We start from the raw sequence: 19,407 nt of genomic DNA on the forward strand, positions 1-19,407 counted from the left end.
TGGATTTGTAACAAGAATTCTTCCTCTTGAAATCGCATTTTGGTAAGGAAAAGCATTGGACTTGACAATCACGCAGGAGCACGATATAACACTACCAACACTACTCCTGCTTAACTGCAACGAACAGACACCAGGACACCAGGAACGTTTCTCTGCCAACGGAAACGAAAAGAAAAGGAACGAGCGCCGTGAGACTGATTTTCGTAACCGATTTATAAGCCTGAACGCGCCGCTTCTTTATGCTCTGTTCTGAAGCAATGCAAACCAAACAGCGCGAGAACGCCAAGGTCACACTTCATTTGCTGTCCCACACGGATGCCATCCAAGTGCAGCGCCACAGAGTCTCAGACTCCAAATACAACGCTGAACGGCAAGTCGTTCCCCTCCCACACCTGAGATATCCGGTATAACAGCCCGCCGCTCCTTCATGCTGCAGCCATCCCCGCAATGCCACACCTGATCTGAGGCCACGCAAAACTAACAGCCCAAGCAGCACAACATCTTGGCCCAATATTGGTCTGGTATTGTCAATGTAGGACCAATATTGGTCCAATATTGTAAACAGAGGGCCAATATTGGTCCGGTATTGCAAATATTGGACCAATATTGGGCCAAGATGCTGTGCTGCTTGGGAAAGTTGGAAGTACTTGCAGTAAGTAGTAACCGAACTACTGTAGTTGACTACTGTATATGGCAGTTTAACTTGTAGTTGTAACTAAAAATTCTAGTAGTTAGTAACTAAATAGGTACTAACTACTTGTTAACTACAATATAGTACTTTAATTACAAGTAGTTAACTACTTGACACCTCTGTCTTAACTGGCTACGATTTGGTAAACAGCAGCTAAAAAAAGGCGCCATCGGTCGGATTCGAAATACGGCATTCTACGATTGCCGTAAGGTTGCTTGTAGGCGGAGCTGTGGGTGGAGCTAGCGAATCACACGTGTGAACGGTATCTCCAAGTGGCGGGCAGGACATTCCGTCATTTTGAAGTGAAACTCCTCATTACACACACCTCACAATCAGCGTGCATCGCTCAAGATAGTGCGCACTTGCTGTTCTTCCTACGTTGCATTGAGAGTGTACTGGAAATAATGAACATTGGGTACGGAATACACCTGCTTCCAGTAGCCTTTGAGAGCCACAAACAGCAATCCCTTCAGAGCTCCTTTAACACCGCAAGAGAGGATTGGGATATGTTGCATTTTTTTTTTTTAAACACTCACCAGGAGTGAGGAAATTACGGTCAATGGGTTTCCCGCTGGCCTTGCATTCTTCCACTTCGAGGTAATTGAGCAGGTGGGACCACAGTGCAGATTTGCTCTGAAATTAAGTTTCCGAGTGATAATAAGCAGGGCGGTACGAATATTCAAAAACTTTGAATATTGAATCGAGTATTCATAAAATTGATTCGGACGCCGAATCGAAAAGGGATATTTGAAAATATTCCTTTTTTTTTTTACTATCGCACTCACACACACGGTGCGCAGCTTGTAGGTGGTATCGGACAGATACTTGTAAAAAAGAAAGTTCGTAGATTGGTGCACCCATTCGCTAATTAATTTGCCCGGGGATTTAACTGAAACACCCGGTATATATGAGACATGCACGACATAATAATACACAACATAATAATAAGAAAAGCGGAAGGGGAGAGGGGTACAGTAAAGCATTGGTAATGTTCCGCTCTACGTGTACTGTACCCCTCTCCCCTTCCCCTTGTACAGAAGCCCCTCTCACCTATTTTCAAGTTCAGTCTTATTGAAGGCAGCGCTGACTGCCAAAACATCGACCCCTAACTGTAACTCTAAATCTATTTCTAGTACTTCCTCATTTAATTGTTTAGTGTAATAAAAGTAGTGATTGTTTTTAATCCTCATACGGCTTCCCAAGTCTCTTCGTTACTTGTAGTCAACATCTTTTTCGCGTCCATCCGCACTAGAGCATTTTCTGTACTAGAGCATGGTCCATTAGAGTATTTTCTGTACTAGAGCATGGTGCATTAGAGTATTCTCTGTACTACAGCACGGTCCATTAGAGTATTTTCTGCACTAGAGCATGGTCCATTAGAGTATTTTCTGTACTAGAGGACGGTCCATTAGAGTATTTTCTGTACTAGAGCACGGTCCATTAGAGTATTTTCTGTACTAGAGCACAGTCCATTAGAGTATTTTACGGTAATTAAGGTATGCCCAATGGACAAGGAAAGTCTACCTGCTTGGCTTGCAGACCGTGAGACCAGATACGTTCAAGAAGGTCGCAGAATGACGCTAATAGTGTGTTCTCCTCTAGCCCCGTGATGGTGGCGTCTGCGTGACCCAGCTCCACAGCCTCCATTCCCATCTTCTCCACCAGCATGCGTTTTGTCTGCAAATGACACTCTTCTATGACACTGTTCAAGAGTAATGAATGCTGTGTGTCAACTAGTAAAAGCTAAGCAAAGCTGGTCGTCATTTGTCCCCTCTACACAGCTTTATGAGCAATGTAGCTTTGGAACTGATCTGTTATGAGTAGAGGCTGAAGTTTTAGGGTTTTACCCGATTCTTCCCCGAATTTGCACCCCGAATTGAAGGTTGCCTCTTTACGGTGAAACCCGATTTTTACCAGGCAAGTTGCCCTCTCTGGGATGTCTGTAGGTATGCACCATCTTACTTGTTCGGCAGAAAAATGTAGTTGCATCACCGTTTGTACCAAACCGCTACAGTTAGTTTGAATAACTGAGCCCGATTTCTCCCCGATTTTAGCGTAATGGAAGTTTCTTTCACCCGAATTCGCGTAAATTTAGTGCACACCTTCATTTACCAGATTTTTACCCCCCGAATTTAGAAAAAAATATTTCCCGAAAACTTCATGCTCTAGTGAGTAAGGCCCTACAAAATGCGTAATGGTCAGACAAAAAAAAAAAAAAAAAAAACTCACTCGTGTCTTGCACTCTGTCAGAAGTGCTGCCACAAACTTCCAATTGGTATGCGCAATCATGGCAGGGGATGCGTTGTTGCTGAACTTTGGCTGCTTCATGTGCTTTGTACGAGCTTCGTGCATGTATTTCTGTGCAGAAGAATAGTGAATAAGAGGAGCCACAAAAGGGCAAACCAAACAGCTCAGTCCTGGAACGATTCTTTTTCTTCGCATTTCCCCAAAAAATTTCTTTCACATTTTAAAGGTAGAGATATGAGGAACTTCCCGCAACATTACAGTTATTGAATCCGTTTTTCAGATGCCGCTGCGGCTGGGGTTCATCATCAACACATCCTTCCAAGTCCAGTGCAGGACAGTGCAGGACAGTGAGCACAGTGGATGCTGCTCGAAGAACACGTTCGTCCTAGTTCGTTTTGGCACAAGAACTGAGCTGTGACAAGATTATGTAAGACACTGGTGCTGCCTTGAAAATGTGATTGATGGCAATGAAGAATTTTGTCCTCTAGCATGGGTCAAAGGTTTCTTGACAGACACCTACGCTGAAGGCACACACATTCTAATTACCAGGTGTACACGTACCAGGTGACGCCATCGGAACTGCCCTTATCTTGGGTTGAATTTTGTTTTCTTTCAATCCTTTTCCAGGACGCGAGGGGCGACAGTGTTCTCTTTCACCCTGTCACATTGGGGGTGAAGGAAAGACGGGCCTCCGAAGATGCGCAATGAACAAAATAAAGAAAAAAGTCGTATTCCTCCACAAATTTTTCAAGTTCACGTTCCTCAAGTATTTAATGTAATGAATGTTCTCGCACTCGTAATGCAATGTAAGCAATTAACATTGAGATTGTGTATGTGGTCACACTAGTGCACACATGCAGAGTCTCGGAGAGGCTAGCTGATTGGAGGAAAGAACCCTACTTTCCGAGGGTTCGTTGCCATCCAGCTAACCTTTGTCTCGAGACCTTGGGTGCTGACACAGGTGCGAAACCAGAGGCTCTGATTTCACTTTATGGAATAGGTCTGGTTCATGGAAGGTGACAATCATACAGCAGTCAAGTCACCTGTATGTCAGCAGGTTTTTTTTTTGCAGTATGGAGTGGATAACATAGGAAGTCATCGAAAAACACACTCAGGTCGAGACATGTTGATTAACAGGTTCCACGCTGAGTTTGGAGTGAGTTGAGCTCATAGGCAAGCACAGAGGTGGTACAGAGACCAGTAGCGGAGCGACAGACTTGAATGGTTGTCGTGGAAGAATCGCAGTGCAGAACAGTTGTTGCATGTGGTGTCATTGCCTCGGTTGAATGAAGAGCTGTATGGTGTCTATCATCTGATGCTTTAGCTATCCAAGATTGTGCGAAATTTGGAATAGAGGCGGTTGAAGAAGGGCCAACATTATGGGTAGAGCCAGATAAGGAAAACCTGCCCAAGTTTACCCAAATAATCGGGTCTATTGGTCAGTTTCCAGCCATGATTCGTGATAAGAGGTCGTGCCATGAAAGCTCACTGTCAATCAAGCACGGCGCTAATTGGCGCTGGTTTTTGCGCGGCTTCTGTTGCCTGCACATTTAAAACGGAAGACATTGCTCACGTATAGAATTTCCATTTTGTTCACGTACCAGTTAGAAATGCCTCAATAGGTAGGCAACTTTCAACGTGTCTTTTGCAAGCTTCAGACAGTGACTACCAAGATTATCAGGAACTATGCATTGCTAACGGCACAGCGTGTTTAATGGGTCCCCCTATAGGTAGAGCCTCAAGTTTTAGGGCTTAACCCGATTCTTCCCTGAATTCAAGGTTGCCCCTTTATTGTGAAACCCGATTTTTACACCGGCAAATTGCCCCGACTGAGACATCTGTAGGAATGCACACTAATTTGTTTGGCAGCAAATGCATTTAAATCACCATTTGTACCAAACAAGTACAGTAAGTTTGAGTAACTGAGCGCAATTCCTCCCCGAATTTAGCATACTGGCAGTTTTTTCACCCGGATTCACCCATGAATTTAGAGCACATGTTTATTTACCCGATTTTTACCCCCCGTATTCAGAAGAAAAAAAATTTCCCGAAAACTTCCAAGCTCTACCTATGGGTACACTTCAAAATGTGCCTTACGTAGCTTATGGAGAGTGGGAGAAATGCCAAGGTACATACACTCTAGGAAGCAACAATCGTCTTTCAAGTTCTAGAAAAAAATCGCACAATTTGAGCATACCATCACCTTGCCAGGCCTCAAGAAGCATTCTAGTGCATCAAAACAAAACATAGGGGCACGTCTCCTCTTTGCACTTTTACCAACTATCCACTGTGAAGGTGACCCTTTGTGATCACTCGCTTAACGAATTAAGCGAAACAACAAGTAGGAAAATTGTCGGCCCCCATGTTGCCCACCCTGCCTACGCGCAGGAAGTTCCTCCTACAAAGTACGGTACTCACATGCCACAAATACAGAGCATGCCTGGCATTCTCATCTGGACACACAGACTGAAAACCAAAAGGTGCTTATCACACACATGCATCAACATGCAACATACAACAATAGACATGCTGCTAAAACAACATTAACCTATCGTAGGTCTACCTACACAGGGTGCAGCACGAAAAAGTGTCACTTGGGGTTTATAAGAAAACGGTAGAACGGAAAAATATGCGGTCAACGGCAATTAGGTTTTTTTAGGTTAGGTAGGGTTTTTTAGGTTAGGCGAATTTTAATTTCAATAAATTGAAATTTCTGAATTGAACTCTGAAATTTGCCTAATCAACGTAACGTTTTTTTTTTAACGAATCGGGAAGCCCGTGGCGAACTTAGTCGAATACACCGAAAGCCAGAATCTCTAATGCTACAGCGAGCGCAAAAAAAAAAAAAAGAAAAAAGTTGTGAAAATCTGCTTTTTCTGATGCGCGTAGTTCAACAGCGCACAAAAAATTCTGTAAAAAAAATGTCATGTTGATTAGGAGAGTTTAACTCAGAAATTTCAATTAATTTCAATTGCAAAAGTATTTTTTGAAGATGGCAAACTTAATTGCCGCTAGGGAGTCGTTGACCACATATTTTTCCTTTCTACAGTTTTCTTATAAACCCCAACTGACATGTTTCGTGCCCCACCCCGTATATTACATTGTGGAAAAATGTTTCTCCAGACAAGCTTCTTCTGCAGTGCAAAGCTACTTCAGTATTTAATGCAGAAGGCTGGTGAGCAGGCATGCGTTGAAGGCAGTTCATGTTGCTGGGTGATCTCTCACGTGCCAAGAACAATCCCCCTTTTCCGCACAGACGTCTGTTTTGCGACCGTAAATGCATTCAAATGTGAAATGCTTCGACACTTATTTTTTTTTATGTTTCTTTCCACATTTTTTTTTCTCGGGCGGTGGATTCCACCCAAAGTGATAGTGAATGTTGTACTACTAGGGGCACTTCGGTTCTAAGGTCTCGTAATTTTTTTTTCTCTGGTATGTGAGCGGACAGGAGCATGACAAGCACGTCAAAAGATGAGGTGACACAGCAGACTCCCATTAAGATGAAGCTGCTTTGCACGAGTTCTCGGATGGGCCGAAGCGCGAACAATGGCAACACGCGTGCAAATGAATCACCCCATAATGGTGAAGCGAAATGTGTCATTGAAATACTAAGTGGTTTCCTGCCAATGTGTCATCACTGTCCTTCCTTGCAACCAACAGACATTGGCCATTTTGGGTACTCCTGTTAAGCTCAACTTCTTATAAGCCCAACAAATTTCCCGTAGTCCCTTCGTGTTAGTCTAAAAGAGAGTAGCAGCAACATCGTTGAGGTCATCAAACGCACGCGGCCCCACATGGTCTGAGCGATGCATGAGACACAAAATACGGTGACGCCCCACTTGAAAGAAGGGCGTGTTATTCGATATCTGCACCTGCATGGGATGTCATCCTCCGATATTCATCGTCAGTAGAAGACATCGCGGGCGTGAAAATGTGGGTGTGACAGTTCAAAGGTAACCAAACCATCCTGCGAGAACAAACAAACAGCGACCTCGGCCGTGCACTAGCAGGTACGACACCATGATGGCACAAGTGTAGGAAACGGATTTGGGGCACCGTTGGTTGACACTTCAAAGTGAAAGAGATAGGATCTGTGCAAACCAACCTGCTCCAAAATTAGGAAAGGCTCCTGCAGGTGGATGCCGCGAATGCTGAGGGACGAGAACAACGCTCCGCGCGCGCGGCAACGTGGTAGCAGTGTGCCATTTTATCGCGTGACGACGACGTGAGTGGTGCCATCGTTTCGTCAACTGCGACAATGAAGGAGACACGGATGACGTTTTTTTATCCCTGAAACAAAGCTCACCCACCCTCACCCACCGCGTCTCAAATAGAGCTACGGTGACAGCTGCATCCTACCGTAACGTCATCGAAAAAAAAAAAAAAGAAAGAAAAGAAAAAAAGTCGTCGCGCATCGATGGAAAAAGAATGTCCGCGAAAGGCGGTGATTGTGATCTTCTGCCACAACAGTGCTCCGAAAAATTGACAAACAAGAAAAATCAACTCTGAAACGGTTTCCCGCTTGCCCTACGGCCTTGTCCGGCGATATCTGGCTGTTCCCGACCATGAAGGACCATCTCCTTGGTCGATGGCTACGCTGTTGCCCCAGCAATATACCGGTGGTCTCGAGAGACCCCAAGAAGATTTCACAGTGGCTATGCAGCCGTGTGGTCCATGCTGCAAAGACTGCATATAAACTGCAGGGTGACTATGTAGAGCAAGTTTAGGATTTCTGTTTCATAGTCATTTTTATAAATAAATTAGGAGACCTTAGAACCCCGAATGGCCCCCGTGGTTGTAAATTCACCATCTCCCAATGTTTTCCGAATGGGCAAAATATATTGTACAACACTGAACAAAGCATGCTTACGCGTAACTGAAATGGCACCAAAGAGCAGCAACAAGGTGGCAAACCATGCTAAACGAGGACAGCTTAAAAAAGGAGGAGAAAAAGAGGTTTCTTAGCTTACCCCTCTCTGCTCAGAGCTCAGCTTGAGGTGCTCCGCGTGCTGCATCGAGCGATCTTTCCGCCTGAACTGAGTGCTCGACTTTTTCTTAACTCTGAAATAACGATGTGTGTTCGTGAGAACGACACTTTTTTCTGCGCGCAAAATTTTAAGAAGCAACGAGGAAGAAATTCTAAAAAGAAAACTCCCACCAAAGATGTGTCATGCAAGATGGGGCTTCCTGGTACACTTCTTGTTACCTGAACCCCATCAAAATGCATCTGATTTACCCCCCCCCCCCCTAAAAAAAATTATGAAATACACCACCAAAAATTTGTGAAAGGCTGGAAAAGGTCAAACACTAAGTGCAGCTTGTGCTCACTTTAATCTTGCTGGCTCTCTGTTAAGGATTGCAGCATCTAGAGTAGGAAAGACTCCTGCCCTGTGGTTTCTTAGACTTGGAAGATCCACGGCAGGATCAATGATTTTCGGAATGCTACAGGTGAGATCAGGAGTGCTCATTCGCTTTTCAATTGCTACATCTGAAAAGTAGAAAATCCTTCCTTTGGTTCTTCCCAAGGAGGAACACAACATTTGTAATGGAACAAAGACGCTGCAAATTTTATAAACGTGGGTTAATCCCCAACAAATTGTAAAATTAATAAAGTCTGTTAACATCTTAAAGGAGCAACGAGGTGACATTTAATGTGGCTGAAAACCCAGTTTTATTCATCAAGCTGTCCATTGCTCTGCAGTGTATTGTAACTGCCCAATCAAATTTACAAAGTTTGATTTAAAGGGTTGAAAGTGTGTCACCTTACAGGCATGAATAGTTTCATCTAGACATACCATTCATTTTACTGCAATTACAAAATTGTCAAGCATAACACGGACATGCTCTATACGAGTGGTATTTCTAAATTTTCTTAACGTTACCTGTTTCCTTGAAAACTGTGCATTTCACATACGCTTCTGTAGAGTCATTTCGAACGAGTTTAATTCGATTGTCAAAGATCTGTCGGGAGGAAAGAGTTTCGCGTGTCAACTCGGAAAGACAAAGGCAACCAAAATACATTCAACACTGCTATCGTATTGTCCCGCTGTTGTGGAGCAGGTAACTACCAAGAACAGACTAAAAAAGAATTGCAGCTGAACCTCATTCACAGGGATTTCTTTCGTCGTAGCGAAACTGGCGAAATTTCGACGAATTTATGCCGAGAACTGTCGAGGAACGTAAATGCGCGTACGCAGTACAGTGTCAATGATATGATCGCAGAATTCTGTAAAAGTCTCTACTTGAATGCCCGATACATTGCCGATACGTCGCCCTACACTGAAAATGGCATTCCACAACTCAGCTGTGCCGCCTCTCAACGTGCACAGTCACAAACCACAAGGACCTTTTGCCGGCAATGGATGGTTGAGGAGAAAGATGGAGTAGAATCACCAAAATTAGTTTAGTTTTGGTAATTAGTAATTGGCAATTAATTAGCCTTGGTTGCTCCCGTGACCTTGAGGCATGCATTAGGGAGCAAATGCTGTTTTGAGAATTCTTCTTTCGTTGTATCAAGGGCCCCCCACGCTTAAAACTCTTTTGTTCTAGTGATTCCCTACGGCAGCCAGATAGGGAATGTCAATTATTTCATTGTACTGCCGTAACAAAGTTCAACTGCAGTTACTTTTTGTTAAGAAAATAGCTGTAACTATCAGATGGGAGTCATGGAACCAGTCTCTGTGGAGCTAGCAAAGTTAGATAACATATGATAACATATGAGCAACATATTTCTTGTGCATTTCTTCCTATCATAGTGTCTGTCTCTCATCCTCAGTTGCGCAGTCAAGTCCCTACCTAAAGCCACAGACTATTTAAGAGACGGGCAAATTTACCTTCAGGTGGGGGTCAGGGTCCTCCCAGTGTGATAAAATCTTGTTGTCGATAAAAGATGCAAACATCTGCGTCTCAATGAAACGCGACAGAAACGGCAGATGCGGCTCGGGCTGGTCCGAGAGGAATGTCGTCTTATCGAAGTTGTGCACTGTGTCACGGGACGCTAGCCACTGCTCCATGTCTTTCTGTTTGGCAAAGGGCACAATATAGTAGAAATTATTGTCGTCTACTATTACGGCGGATTCTGCTCGTGTGCCTCGTGCTATGCACCCTCTGGTGTCTTTTCTTATTAAACACACGTTGCAGACGACCAGCACCAGATGGCGTGCGTAGCGATACTCAGACAAGAGCCATTTATAGGAAGAGTTTGGCCATTCTGTGATCTTTTGCCGCCTCGTGGGTGGAGCCCATTTTGACGTCTGAGTCGTCGTTGCACCGCCCAAAAAAGCCCGAATCCGAGCGGAATCTGCTTATCAGCCGTCTAGTCCGCGCCATGTTGATGCTGTCCGCCAGCTGGTCAACAGCTTCATGATCGTGTTGAATGTAATCTACGGGAATAACAGGATTAAGACCAACTGGCGCCAGTGATAAGGCTTTGTGATAAGGGGGGCTTTGGCATCGAACTGAAAGAGTTCAAGGACGAAAGGCTTTCGAAGCAAGAAGTACGCACGTGCCTTCTCTTTGGATTGTAAACAACGGTCAGCACCAATATGGCATCCGCGACCAGTTGAGGACTGGATAACAACAGAGCACGACGAGGAAGCTTGCTCAGCCATGACGTCACATGACACGCTTTAATTCAGGTTCCTCCTAATGGCCAGACTCTCTCTATAAATGGCTCTGTACTCAGAGCATGTGTTGGAATGCTTTGGCTCAAAGGTGCACATATGACACACACTATGACAGCATTTGTGACCAGAGGTGGGCACCCTCACGAGGGCGTGTGAGGGTGAGGGTTTCCTCACCCTCACCTCACGATATTTGAGGTGAGGTGAGGTGAGGGCCAATTTTTCTGGTGATGTTTGAGGTGAGGTGAGGAAAATCTTTTAAAACATTTTTGAGGTGAGGTGAGGTGAGGAATTTTTCAATTTTTTAGGTGAGGTGAGAAAAATTTTTCCCCCAGAAAACTGAGGTGAGGGCGAGGCTAGTGAGGACAAACGCCCACCTCTGTGACACATCACTATTTGGACGCTCCCAAGATGCGTAATATCGTTAGCATTATGCACATTCTGCAACACAGGATGGCTTGGCAGTACAACACAGTTTGCGAATGCCTTGCACAAACATGTAGTGTCAAACTGGGCCAGTTGGTATAACATGGGTAAATTAAGAGAGCGAAAAACAGACAACGATACAGACACACAGATAGTGCACTAACAAGTTTATTGTACGCGAGAGACAGGTTTAAAAAGCTTTAGAAACTCCCCTTCCTTGACAAACCAGTCAACGAGCCAGCTTTTAAAAACTGTCTCTCTCGTACGATAAACTTGTTAGTGCACCATCTGTGCGTACATGCCTTTGTCTGTTTGTAGTGCTTTTAATTTCACCACGGCATAAATAATGCAATCACTAGCCTGGGATCATAATTAATGCAAACATGAGCAGAACGTTTGGCACTTAAAAACATTGGCTTGCCTGGTTGGGTTGGATAACAAAGCGGTCGTAGGTGCGAAACAAGTGGAGGAAACGATTGAGGAAGATCTCTCGCACCAGGTTGTTGAGTTTGAGCTCCTCTAAGCATCCATCAGACGTCTTCTTGGCTCTCATGTTCCCGCTGTCCAAAAATCGATCCTGCTTACGCATGTCCTCTATTGACTTCATTACGCCTGAAACAAGGAAACACACACACACTATTTCCAAACATAAAAAAATATGTCAGTATCCAGTTAAGGAAGTCTTGCTTACAGCTTTTTTAGCCGTAGAGGGAGTACAAATCTCGTTTATTTAATATGTTTTTGGAAGAGAAACTAAAACGAAAGTAGACTGTGCAGAACATTATGGTTTAGGCCTTATACACACCCTAGATAGTCCCTTTAACCAATACAAGGACATGCAGTAAAGCTAAGTATGCAAAGTGGCTACTGAAAATTCTTGACCATTTTGCTGGTCATCATTCAGCTAAAATGAAAGACTATTTATTTACGCTCACGTTGTAGGGTGTCTACCAAATTGCAGCCATCAAATTCTCCGATTTTTCCAGGTTTTCACTGATTATTTCAAGCCAATTCCGTGACCAAAACTTGGTGCCTGCTCATAGGTTTTTGTACCTAGATCCCTCATAAAACAGATCATTTATTGAGTATTAGTGAGACTTCCCGTACTTTTCCGTCTCTGAGCTTGTAGTTTCGCCCAACTGCTACACCGCACCGCCACCCAACCAGTGATCAGCACTCTCAATTCTCTGCGCACTGTCACGGCACTTGTCTACAATTTTCCCTGACTTGAGCTGCGTTTTGGAAAATTCCTCGACAATCTCCTTACTTTTCCAGCCACACCAAAAGTTCCCAGACGATCCCCAGTTTTCCAGGTCGGCAGACACCCCTGCATGTTCTGGTGCACACTGCAATGCAGGTGCTGAACATGTCAACAAACACTTACTTTGTGCAACCTAGCAGAAGATGATGCAATTAAACGGAAGGACGGTTGCTCAGACGGTGTGCGTTCGAATCCCACTACTGACGCCTTTTCAATTAGTCATTATGCCATTATTCAATTGCAAATCCAGTGCTATATGATATTGGAGGCATGGAAATGACAAGAAACAGAAAACCTTGTTGGAAAACCAGGCACGCGAACTACACGCAGCTGTCGTGCCTAATACTTTCATGATGTCCTGTCACACAGTCCCTACACCTCAACATAGTTTGAACAAAGAAGCAAAGCATAGCTATTATTTTGTTCCTATTTATCGGTTTTGCGGTTCTGGATGAGCAGAAGGGAAACACGCACCTGCACGCTTGGCAACAGCTGTGATGCGTTGTAGCGCTTGACTCTGTTGCAATAGCTGCCCCGTGGGCACTCCCAGGCTGCTGTATGAGCTACGAGCACTGCTGCCCGTACTACTCAGCCCAGAGTCCCCGGAGTCGAGGGTCCACGACAGCTTGCGACGGCTCTCTGGGTTCCGATTGCGGTCCAGCGCAGCAGGCAGCAGCGTGCCGAAGCGTCCCAGTTGGTCGCGCAACTCCGAGATGAGTGCCTGGCCATTTGGGAACGTTGGCAGGTCCTCGGGGACTTGGACGGCTCGGCCGTCGATGTCCACCAGACACAGGTTGGCCTGTGGATTTGTCGAAATGCGTGTTGGGTGGAATTGCGGCTAAAGCCAGGCAGGACTAGAGATGCAAAATTTCCGGAAACTTTGAATTGCTCAAAAAAAAAAAAAAAAAAAAGTTTTTTCCAGATTTTTTTCCGAAAAATTGGAAACGAATGCGGTTACTGGTGAGTCGAAGCACTGCCGGCCAAACCACAGCATACAATGAGCTAGAAGCTTTAGTAGCGTTCATCCTCTAGGCATAAATGCAGAGCAGGTCATCTCATGCGACTGCTGTCTACTCAGAGAGAGGTAATTAGAACAACCCGTCCACTCCGACCAGAATTCCGACGTTACGTGAACGCGATGGTGATCGCTTGGAGCAGCAAGAAGGAGCTCTAAGTTGGTGGTTGTTCTATAATTATAGAGGCACGTATGGCCCTGTTGGCGGTTTGGAACGCATCGAAGGCACGAAAATTTAAATTTTTGAATTTTGTCGCCTGGAAATTTTGGGCCATTTTTCCGGAAACGTGAAAAAAAAAAAAAATTCCATTTTTTTTTTTCCGGGGCTTTGCATCTCTAGGCAGGACCCACCTCTCCTGGATAGATGATGTCTAACGTCTCTTCCCTCGCCTGTCTGAGACCCATAATGAAAGGCACGGGCGCATCCAGGAAATGATGCAGAGAATGTGGCAGGATGGGCACATAAACGTGTTGCCACGAGAACGGGAATAACAGGCACGTCACACACTCAGCTACCAACATCAACTTCTGGTAGTCTGAAAAAAAAATAAAAAATAAAAAAATAAATAAATAACCTTCCTCGTAACAGAATCCCCTCGGACGGGTGCGTCAGAGGTACCTTCCGAGCAGAGCAGGATCTGGTTCTCAAAGAGGACGCTCGTAAAGAGGAGGAGAAAGTTCTCCAGTCCTAGGGTGAGGAAAAGTTCCCGGAAGGAGTAGTCGAAAAACGGGAGCTCTCCGGTCCCTGCGGAGAAAAATTTTTGCAAGTCACTTCCTGGGGGCGTAGATCAAAAGCAATGCCTCCTATTATCTGTAATGCCTGGCAAGATGGTCGCTCCGTACTCCAGCGCCCCCTTTTCCTGTTCCTCCTCTCTTCCCCTTTTTGCAGCGGTGGCGCTAGTTCCAGAGGGTCGCGAGAACTGTCGTCTGCTATCGGTCCGTCGTTTTCTAAATTGATTTTTTATTGATAATTTTTAATTGATTGATAATTGATTTTTTAATTATTCAAAATTTTCCGACTTGGAAGTGCTTCTTCTCGCAACGGAAGGCTAAATTCTGCTTGCGGATGGCGTTTTTATCACTCGGTGCGTATGCTGAAGATTTGGCGCCACCGCATGGAGGCCTCGCATACTAACGCGGACATACGCGGAGAACACGAAGCCCGCTGACTTGACAGGCATAGAGATACGGGAGGCACTGCTCGAAGACATACCCGGCCGTTGGCAGACGTAGTCTTGATAGAGATAGCAGAGACGTAGAGAACGCCCCGGGGGAGGCAATGGATGTTCGTACAGCAAGTTGTAGATGTAACTTTCGAAGGGCAGAGGAGGCGAACCCCGAACCATGTCGAGGAGTTTATGCAGGATGATTTTGCTCGCTCCCACCAAGGGAAGTGACGTGATCAGGCACAGCGCTTTCGTCACGTAGAGAGAATCCTGAGAGTTGGAACGGAAGATTTCTTTTTACGTCGGAACAAAGATGTCCCGAGTTACCTTGGTGACGTCGTAGAGAGAGCCGGCAGTGGAATCCTGAGGGTGCGCAGTGCTCAGCAGACGGAAAGAGCGAGGGAGAGACCGTGACGTCGGTGCCTCCTGTCTGATGGCCGTCGTGCGCTGGACTTGAGGCTTGTTACCGCTCAGCTCAGTCAGATGCATGGCCTACGATAAAAGCTCATTTCAAAACTACTCTACATTACTGTGCATTGTGATTTATGTATGCTGGATACGTGTCTTAGTGGATACTGTATTATAACGTGTATTGTATGCTGTAGAGGTATACAAGCTTCATTCTATTGGGTTATGTCTCACAACTAGAGCTGCACAAATAGCGCAATTACTCAATCAAATCAGATACATCTCACAGATACTCAGTGATGGCCAGTAGTTAACTACATGTAGTTAAACTACTAGTTAAACTACCTGATTTTAGTTAAAAAGTAGTTATCAACTACTTGCAGAAATGTAGTGTGCAACTACTAGTTAAAGTACTATTTCAAGTAGTTAACTACAGTAGTTAGGTTACTGCAGGCGCCAACTACTTCCGATTTTGCCGCAAGCTTTACGGCATGATTGTGCTTCCGACTTTTACCTTGATTGATGACTGATTACCTTGATTGTTTGATGAGAGCGGAGGTGCAGAGCAATTGTGCCGTGCATGTGTACTAAATCTTCACTTTTATCGCTGCTTGTGGCTCATATTTAGGTGTCCAAGAACACTATAGAATGGGATTGGTGTCGATGGACAATGTTAAGTAGTTAGAGATGTAGTTAAAATACATTGCAGTAGTTAAAGAAGTAGTTTTAACTACCTCCCCTGAAAAGTAGTTGAACTACTAGTTAAACTACTCCATCATGGAGTAGTTAGTAGTTATAGTTAAACTACTGTAGAAGTAGTTAGTGGCCATCACTGCAGATACTACTGTGAATCAAACATGATGTCATGCAGAGCTCTCCAAAAAAATGCTGGTTAAGGCGCAGCAATGCAAAGGATGACACACACCGATACCATTTTGGCTTAGCTGCATTTTTTGTCTCTAGATTTTCCAATTATATTGCTCGTTCGACCAACAAGATCCAGTCGTTGAACGAACAGCGGTCATAACATCAAGGGACGGATCCTTTGTGCAAAAGAAACCTCAGTCCTTGCTGAATACGGTTATGAAGCAAAGTGGTCATGAAGTGTGCAAGTCAAATTAACGAGTGAAAGTGGTTGAAAGTAATTGGTGGTTATTTTTTAATTAATTATCATTCAGATGTGCATGTTTCGACAACAGCACTTCCTACAATGTTTGATGACACATCTGTTCATAACTATGCAATGTAGTCAGCTGAACTTTTTCTTTCTTCTTTTTTAACATACTGTCAGGGGTGGGTCACATTGCATCCAAAGTTCAGAAGATACTAAGGGTGCCTTTGCCCAGTTAAAAAAAAAATTCAAAGTTGCCTCCTTCGTAAAATATAGCACATTTTAGGAACCAATAGTGACACCCGAGAGTGATTTATATTGTTGCGTTTGTCTCGAGATGCCCTATCAGCTCGTAGCAAGTATGTCATTTTGTAATTTGGGGCAACGCACCCAACAGCCATTGTGTGAGGGGTGTCTACCGAAAATTCGTAAATTCAACAGCGCGATTCCCACCCACATATTCAGACTTGTTATATAACATAGAAAGGACAAATACATACAAGGCCTCAATTTGCATAAGAAATTAACGATGGAAGATGGAAGTCACTGAATAGGTTAGCCAGCTGTAGGGATCGAACCCACATCTTCTGGATTACCGGTCCAGGGCTCTACCAATTGAGCTAAGCTAACACACCTCCCCAGCAACTTCCAAGGGCGAGCCATCTGAAGGGCTCACAAGGGCTGTTAACTTAGCTCGATTGGTAGAGCCCCCTGGACCGGTAATCCAGAAGATGTGGGTTCGAGTCCTACAGCTGGCTAACCTATTCAGTGACTTCCATCTTCCATCGTTATTTTCTTAGGCAAATTGAGGCCTTGTATGTACTTGTCCTTTCTATGTTATTCCGGCCTCAAAACATCATTTCTCTCATGTTTAAAAGTGAACGAGTCGCAAGGAAAGGCCAACGCACGTGATGAGCAAAGGAGGACAATCTCACCCTCTCTCCAGTCAGCCTTCCAACTACTGGCAGCCATCAGCGCCCAGCCAGCCAACTTTGTGTAGAGCACGGCGCTGCTACTTTGTTGCGTACAGCATGATCCAACTGGAGCACTTTGGCACGAATTTACACATTTTTATCGGGAGGGCGCAAAAAATACTGCTTGGTGCAAAATGGCGTGGGAGTGGTGTCGCCGTAATTAATTAAAAAATAACCACCAATTATTTTCAACTACTTTCACTACCAATATGCTTCCTATGGACTAGGCTTGGATATCAGCTTGAAAAAAAAAAAAAAAAATCGGAGAGGTTGACCCGCTTCAGCGTAAAATCATCACGCCCTCAGTGAGTACCTGCAACGTTGTCATGGCAGTGCAGATCTGCATGTCCGTGATCTCCTCGTAGAAGGTGAGAGCCTGGCCGTAAGTTCGAGAACCATCTTCCCTGGTGATGATGAAGGAATGGAAGTAGGGATCCCGGGTGTGTTTCTGGGTGCGGAAGGACAGGCCGTGTGGTAGGCACAGCTGGGGAGAAATTTATTTATACAGAAATTTATCTACATATTTATTTATTTATTTATTTATAACATATTATGGTGGCACATTTTGTATACCGTCGTGCCTCGTTTATATGGACCACTCAAATTTTTGTTTTGCGGGGACCAAGCTTTTGCGGCAGCACATTAATACGTACGAGGAGGACAGACTGCATCGTGGATTTCATCCATCTAAAGAATCGGCAGCTAAATTACGCAGGTACATCTCAAGATGAACGGCGTTGTTCCTTTTCTGCAGGCACATTTTAAGCATCATTCCACCATTATTATTATAATTTTATTTTTCATTTTCTAATGTGGCCTTTACATTACTACCGTTGAACAGCCATGCTATCTTCCTGCCACTCTTATTCATTTATTTGTTTATCCTGTTGTGTTCATAGCAGTGACACTGGGTGAACGGTTGTAGTTACCAAATATGAAATATGAATCGAGCTGCCCGGTCTTGTACTGTTTCTATTGAGTTTGAAATGGTGGTGTGATGAGTATCCCACCCAGAGGCTGTATGTTCCAACTTGGGAATGACTAATGATTTATGCAAAGTCACCTTAGTGTTAATTGGAGTGGACGTCTAACCTGGGACTCGAGAAGTGCTTCCAATTATTGCTGGATTTCATTTTGGCTTTCTTAAACATGCCTTCTGTCACTGCTTTCAAATGGACAGGGAAAAAAAAAAAAAGTACCAAGCGGAACCTCTTTAAAGTGACCTTGTACTCTTGGAGCACTTATGTTGTATCTGGTACCCTGTCCTCCGATACCTTCAGAAACCTGTCGCCTATATTCATTCAGTTTGAAATTAATGGAAAAAAAAAAGGAAGGTGACATGCTTGTCCCTGTTGGGTGAGAAGAATAGTTCGCAGAACACAAAACACAGGAGGTTAAGAAGAAAATGTGCTCACCATGCCAACCGCACTACCATCGAAAGGATTCCATGGAACATTCTCAGGGTAATGTGCTAAACACTTTCCCTTGTACGGTCGGTCTAGTGGGGTCAGTTGGAGAGTGTCACCTACAACAAAAGGCCATTTTTTCTCATCTGATCGAGGACCAATGTTAATCCAGGACAGGTCTCTTTACAGAGCTGGATGTCTAAACGACACCACATTCAAAAATTTTAACATGCAAGTGTACAAATCAAAAGTTTCCAACGCGACCTGCAACAATGCTTCCTGTACTCGTGCGAAAAACATACTCGTGCCGAAACACATACTCAACTGTGATTATAGCCATTCAATAATTTTTAAATATCATAAAATTACGACAAATCAAATCAACACAGACAAAATAACTGTGCATACACTAAGCATATGTATTGCACTTCAAAGATTACAAGAGTGCAAAGCAATTCCTAGTCATGCCACCCATAATCCAGGCTCTCAATAAAGTCACTTTTGCTTTCGTTTCAAGATGAATCTGGGGCATTCTTTTCCTAAAGCGTTATTTTCGTTCTTTTTACATCCGTCTTAGCTTTTCTTCTTTTTTAAGTTACACCACTGTAGCACTCTTCTACGATGTATCTTATTTTATTATAGTGGCACTTAGAAAACGGTGTGAATCTGTCTTGTAATCTAATTTCGTGTCCGGATAAACGAAAACAGCTGACTGTACGTGCAGAAACGAGCACGGAGATACGGTTTCGAAGAGTTCGCAAATAGGAATGCAAAGCAGAAAATTAAAAAATAATATACCCGAAGAAATGCGAACAACCCAAAAATCGCAGGATATTGTTGCTTACATGTCACAAAGCTGTGCATGTGATAAACGTTACCTGATAGTACGTCCGGTTCTAGTCCAGATGCGAGATCTAGGCCGCATATTACAACGTATTCGATAAGTCGTCTGTCTATCGGAAATGAAGATTCGGAAGAACTCATATTTTAAGCGTGAGCTATGCATTCAGACCACACTGCTGGCGCTACATGATTTTTACCTATACGGCGCCATATTCGCAGATGAAAACACGAGGTGCG

At 44.2% G+C, this 19,407-nt stretch overlaps 1 protein-coding gene across 5 annotated transcripts in view; it reads right to left on the bottom strand.

Annotated features, from left to right (window-relative positions):
* Positions 1-19,407, bottom strand: part of LOC135401579 (DENN domain-containing protein 5B-like) — a 36,629-nt gene extending 17,222 nt beyond the window's left edge. For 4 of the 5 annotated variants that reach the window (XM_064634070.1, XM_064634068.1, XM_064634066.1 and 1 more), the window contains exons 1-17: positions 19,206-19,407; positions 18,337-18,446; positions 17,235-17,405; positions 14,756-14,920; positions 14,476-14,698; positions 13,882-14,007; positions 13,614-13,798; positions 12,722-13,046; positions 11,408-11,598; positions 9,772-9,957; positions 8,821-8,899; positions 8,267-8,426; positions 7,909-7,999; positions 5,357-5,404; positions 2,921-3,049; positions 2,216-2,368; positions 1,228-1,324 (exon numbers count right to left, since the gene is read on the bottom strand). In XM_064634070.1, coding sequence (XP_064490140.1) covers positions 1,228-1,324; positions 2,216-2,368; positions 2,921-3,049; positions 5,357-5,404; positions 7,909-7,999; positions 8,267-8,426; positions 8,821-8,899; positions 9,772-9,957; positions 11,408-11,598; positions 12,722-13,046; positions 13,614-13,798; positions 13,882-14,007; positions 14,476-14,698; positions 14,756-14,920; positions 17,235-17,405; positions 18,337-18,446; positions 19,206-19,311 — 2,545 coding nt within the window. In that variant the 5' untranslated portion in view covers positions 19,312-19,407. The remainder of the gene's footprint in view (positions 1-1,227; positions 1,325-2,215; positions 2,369-2,920; positions 3,050-5,356; positions 5,405-7,908; positions 8,000-8,266; positions 8,427-8,820; positions 8,900-9,771; positions 9,958-11,407; positions 11,599-12,721; positions 13,047-13,613; positions 13,799-13,881; positions 14,008-14,475; positions 14,699-14,755; positions 14,921-17,234; positions 17,406-18,336; positions 18,447-19,205) is intronic. The other variant, XM_064634067.1, reaches the window with a different exon arrangement.

Source organism: Ornithodoros turicata, chromosome 7, assembly GCF_037126465.1.
Source record: "Ornithodoros turicata isolate Travis chromosome 7, ASM3712646v1, whole genome shotgun sequence".
Classification (NCBI taxonomy): Eukaryota; Metazoa; Arthropoda; class Arachnida; order Ixodida; family Argasidae; genus Ornithodoros; species Ornithodoros turicata.